Raw genomic sequence first — 3,975 nt, 5'->3', positions numbered from 1 at the left:
CCACGGCGGTAATCCTACACGACATGGCAGTGGCTCGGGCGGGATGGCAGCTCTGGGGGCCGTGAGAAGAGGGGAGATTAGAGCTCTATCTTGAAGGGTCAACAGAACTTGCTGTGGATGGTAAGGAGACGGGTCAAGGATGTCTTCGAAGCTTTTGTTCCAAGCAGCTGAAAGAATGGAGTGGCCCCTGAGTGAGACAGGGATGGCCGTCGGGGTCAGGAGCTCGGCTGTGGCCCTGTTAACCCTGAGCTGCCTGTGACGGACACAAGTGGAGATTTTTAAGTGACTGTCCGTTGAGTGCAGGGGAGCCGGCTGGGGCTGAGACCTAGATTTGGGAGTTGTCAGAGGCATTTAAGACAATAAGACTGGATGAGACTGAACGAGGTCAGTATGGCGAGAGATGACTGGACGCTCCGCACACTTCAGAAAAGAGTCACTGTGGTAACTGTCTTCACATCCTCCTTATCAGTTTATTTAGCCAAACCACAGACAGAGATTTCTGCAGATGGAACTGCGTCTGCTCCTGTGACTTCCAGAGAAGCAACTCTCGTCACTTTCCTTCCTGCTTCCCATGATCCTCCCTGTGTTGGTCACGCTTTGTCGCTTGTGACTCGGTGACTGCAGAGCTGGTTAGGTGATCTGTGAGCCCTGCCTCAGCAGAGTCCGTCTTGAGTTGAAGACTTCCTAAACAACTGTGAAGCTAATCTCATGAATCCATGAGGCTCGTGACAATTTGCTTCCTTCCCCAGGCACGCTGGCCGCTGACCGTGGCCACATGGCCTTTACGCAGCCGGACTTCTATGTCCCCTGAGAGACATGGACCACAGCACTGGCAGGTAGGGATGCCTGATGCATATTTGATGAATGTCATATGACAAAGGGTTCATTTCTCTCATAAACAAATCAGAGAAGGGAGAAAAACCCTCAAAGGTCAGATATGAATATGCGATTCTCAGAAGAAAATCCCCTGGCTAACGGCCACGTTAAAAGTGTCTGGCTTTACTCATAATTAAAGAAATGAGATTAAAACAGCAAGATACCATGGTTTCATCTTTCAAATGAACAAAGATAAAAATGAGTGGAGAGCCTGGCCAGGGCTCCGGGAGGGTGGCAGAGGTGGGGGGGGGGGCACGGTTCTCCTGTCCTCCGAGACCGAGCGCACCCCATTGCCTCCCTCTGCTCCGCGCTCTCTCTCAGCATCCACGTCACTCTGGCTTCAGCTGCTCCCTCCACGCAGAGGACCCTGAGCCTAACCCAGCCTCCTCTCTGGACACTGTCACCTCACTTTTCACTTACCGTGAATTCCGTGCACGAGGTCCCCCAGAAATCAGCCTGCCCTCTGAAAGGAGGCCACCACGAGTCGCCTCTCGTATTCATCCGTCTCTAAGTCCTGCCGCTTCTCCTGCAATCTCTCCTTCTTTAACCCCTTCCTTTCCGCCCCCCTCGTCCAGGGGTCGGTAGGGGACTCACCGAGCCATTGAGGCCATTTTGGACGGCCGTCTTCTTCACCTCTGGCTTGGATGCGATGATGAGGTAGGTTTCGATGCCCTTCTCATCCAGGTAGTCGCAGCGGCTGCCCCCGTCGCCCGGCTCCACGTCGAACTCCCCCTTCAGGCAGTCCAAGGTGCTCTGTGAGATGTGCACACGCCTGCAATGCAGCGAGGGGGCCCTGAGCAGAGGCCGAGGGGAGGGCGGCTCCCACCCGCCCCCAGGGGACCGTCAGCGCCGGGGCTGGGCCAGGCTGCTGCTCGGGCCTGTGGCTCCTGGGCACGTGGAAGTAATGAGATGTGCTGCTACCCAGGGACAGGGGCGTCCCGGCACTAACCAGCTGTGCAGGCAGTGTGGCCCCTGCCCCTCCCTGAGCCTGTATTACATCCGTAAGACAGGAAGAAAGTTCTGTCTTCGCAGGCTGCTGAGAGTATCGAATGAGGTAAGGAACTGAGAAGTCAGCTCTGAACTCTGAAGTCGCGAGGTCTGAGGACTACCTCTCTTGCAGAATCTGCTGTTGTAACACTTACTATCGGGGCGTAATGAATCCATTTCTGAGGCGTCACCACTGAGGGAGGGAATTGTGACTGCCTCGAAGGAGGCTCCCTGACCTGAGCAGGGAAAGTTTCTCTGCGTCCTCATCTGTCCGCCCTGAGGCGAGGTCCTGGCCTGCCCAACTGGCCGATTCTGCAACAGAGCTCAGGTGAGGTGTGCGGGTGTGAGCTGTCACTGCAAACCGCTGCCTCAGAGCCCGTCACTAGCAATAATGCCCCTTGGGGAGATTGGGCACACTGAAGAAGCTATAACTGTGATGCCATCAGAGCCTGGGCGGCCCCACGAAGGGGTGCAGGGGGTGAAGGGGGCGAGAGGACAGACTGCTGCAGAGGGCCAGGCAAGAGAGGCCAGAGCCAAACTCAGGCCCGGGAGGCAGCCACCCCGAGGAGGATGCTACTCCTGATGGGAAGGGGGCCCTTCTCTAAGGCCCTATGTCCCTGGTCCAAGCCACAGCCCCGAGGGATGAGTGGATGCCCCACCCCCGGCTCTCACACCTGCCCACTGCGGGGGATGGGGGGGTGCTCGCTCACCCGGGGATGCCGCCGGCCTCCATCTTGTTGGCCACAGTCACATCAGTGGACCAAACATCGTACTGCCAGCGCTTCTGGCCCAGGACGCCCCCCAGCACGGTGCCTGTGTGCACCCCCACACGCATGTCCACCCCGGTCTTCGTCTTCTCTCGCACATACCTGCCGGGTACAGACAGGAAGAAGAAGGGGTTGCGACACGCCCCCGCAGGAGGAATTCTGCACAGCCTTGTTCCCCTCCGGCGAGGGGAACACTAGGTGCCCCGCAGCCGAGTACGTGGAGCGACTGCCCCTAGCCCTCCTCCCCCGAGGGACCTCCAGTTGCTCACTTCCAATCACTCATTTATTTATTTGTGTAGGTGATAACTCACTGAGCACCCCCTGGCACTGTGCTGCTGCTGCACGTGCCAAGGGTGCAGCTCCTCACTTGAGAACTCCAGGAAGAGACAAAGGCAGAATTCAGAGCTACCTGAGTGGAGGTAAAAGTCTAAGCCTGAACCACTGCCCCCGGGGTGAGTCGAGAGGCAGCATTTGTTTCCAGGCCAACACCAGAGGGAGTGCCCACCGGGGGCCCTGAGTGGACAGGAGGCACCACAGTGGCTTGGGGTCTCCGAGCCCACCTGCACCAGTGCCATTAAAGGGCACAGGCGAGCGGAGGCAGAGTTCACAATCCCCACGGCTCACGGGGGTGAAGGCGGGAACCCTGGCTGGGAGCTCAGGGGCCAGGGTTCTAGTCTCACTGCTGCCGCCCCTTATGTCTGGTGACCTCAGCAGAGTCGCTTCACTGCTGTACTTTGATTTCCTAATGAGAGAGAGGGGCACGGTGATCGCGGAAGCCGTCTGCCTCGGAGGGTCGTGGCGAGAGAAGCCCAAGAGCAGAGACGGGAGAACGTCTGGGGAGGGACATCCGAGCCCACACGACCCGGATGTGACGGCTAGAACTTCCAGGAGAAAATGGCTCCAGGCTGGAAAAGCGCCCCTCAGAGGCTGCAGAGGTCCTGCAGTTTCCCTCAGCTGTGAGGAAGGTGAGCCAGGACCCTACTTCGCAGAGCTGGGGACCGAGCGACTTGCCGACCATCGCTACACGCCACATTACATCACTACGTCCCGCGTTACATGCCTGAACAGATCCCTCCGAGGGGGCCTGGGGGTTCTGGGCCCCCCATGAGACCTGTACATGAGGCCTGCTTCTCCTACGGGCCCAGGCACCCCCCTCCCAGAGGTACCCCGCTTACGAGATGGCCTCCACCATGGCGAGCCCCATGAGGATGGAGCAGACGGCGTGGTCCTCTCGGTAGTCAGGCAGGCCACAGATGCAATAGTAACAGTCGCCCAGGATCTTAATGCGCAGCTGGTGGTATTTCTGAAAGGGCCGGGCAGGGGCTGTGGTCCCGAGTCCCTCCTC

General features: G+C 58.5%; 1 protein-coding gene across 1 annotated transcript in view; it reads right to left on the bottom strand.

Annotated features, from left to right (window-relative positions):
* The window catches only part of ADCY3 (adenylate cyclase 3), a 73,609-nt gene that overhangs the window by 16,642 nt on the left and 52,992 nt on the right, over positions 1-3,975 (bottom strand). Inside the window, exons 3-5 of the mRNA XM_023528500.1 lie at positions 3,806-3,969; positions 2,574-2,732; positions 1,471-1,648 (exon numbers count right to left, since the gene is read on the bottom strand). Of these exons, the coding sequence (XP_023384268.1) occupies positions 1,471-1,648; positions 2,574-2,732; positions 3,806-3,969 (501 nt within the window). The remainder of the gene's footprint in view (positions 1-1,470; positions 1,649-2,573; positions 2,733-3,805; positions 3,970-3,975) is intronic.

This window comes from Pteropus vampyrus, unplaced genomic scaffold (genome assembly GCF_000151845.1).
Source record: "Pteropus vampyrus isolate Shadow unplaced genomic scaffold, Pvam_2.0 Scaffold28, whole genome shotgun sequence".
Classification (NCBI taxonomy): Eukaryota; Metazoa; Chordata; class Mammalia; order Chiroptera; family Pteropodidae; genus Pteropus; species Pteropus vampyrus.
Note: the sequence above shows the minus strand (reverse complement) of the source record. Positions and strands in the feature narration are given on the sequence as shown.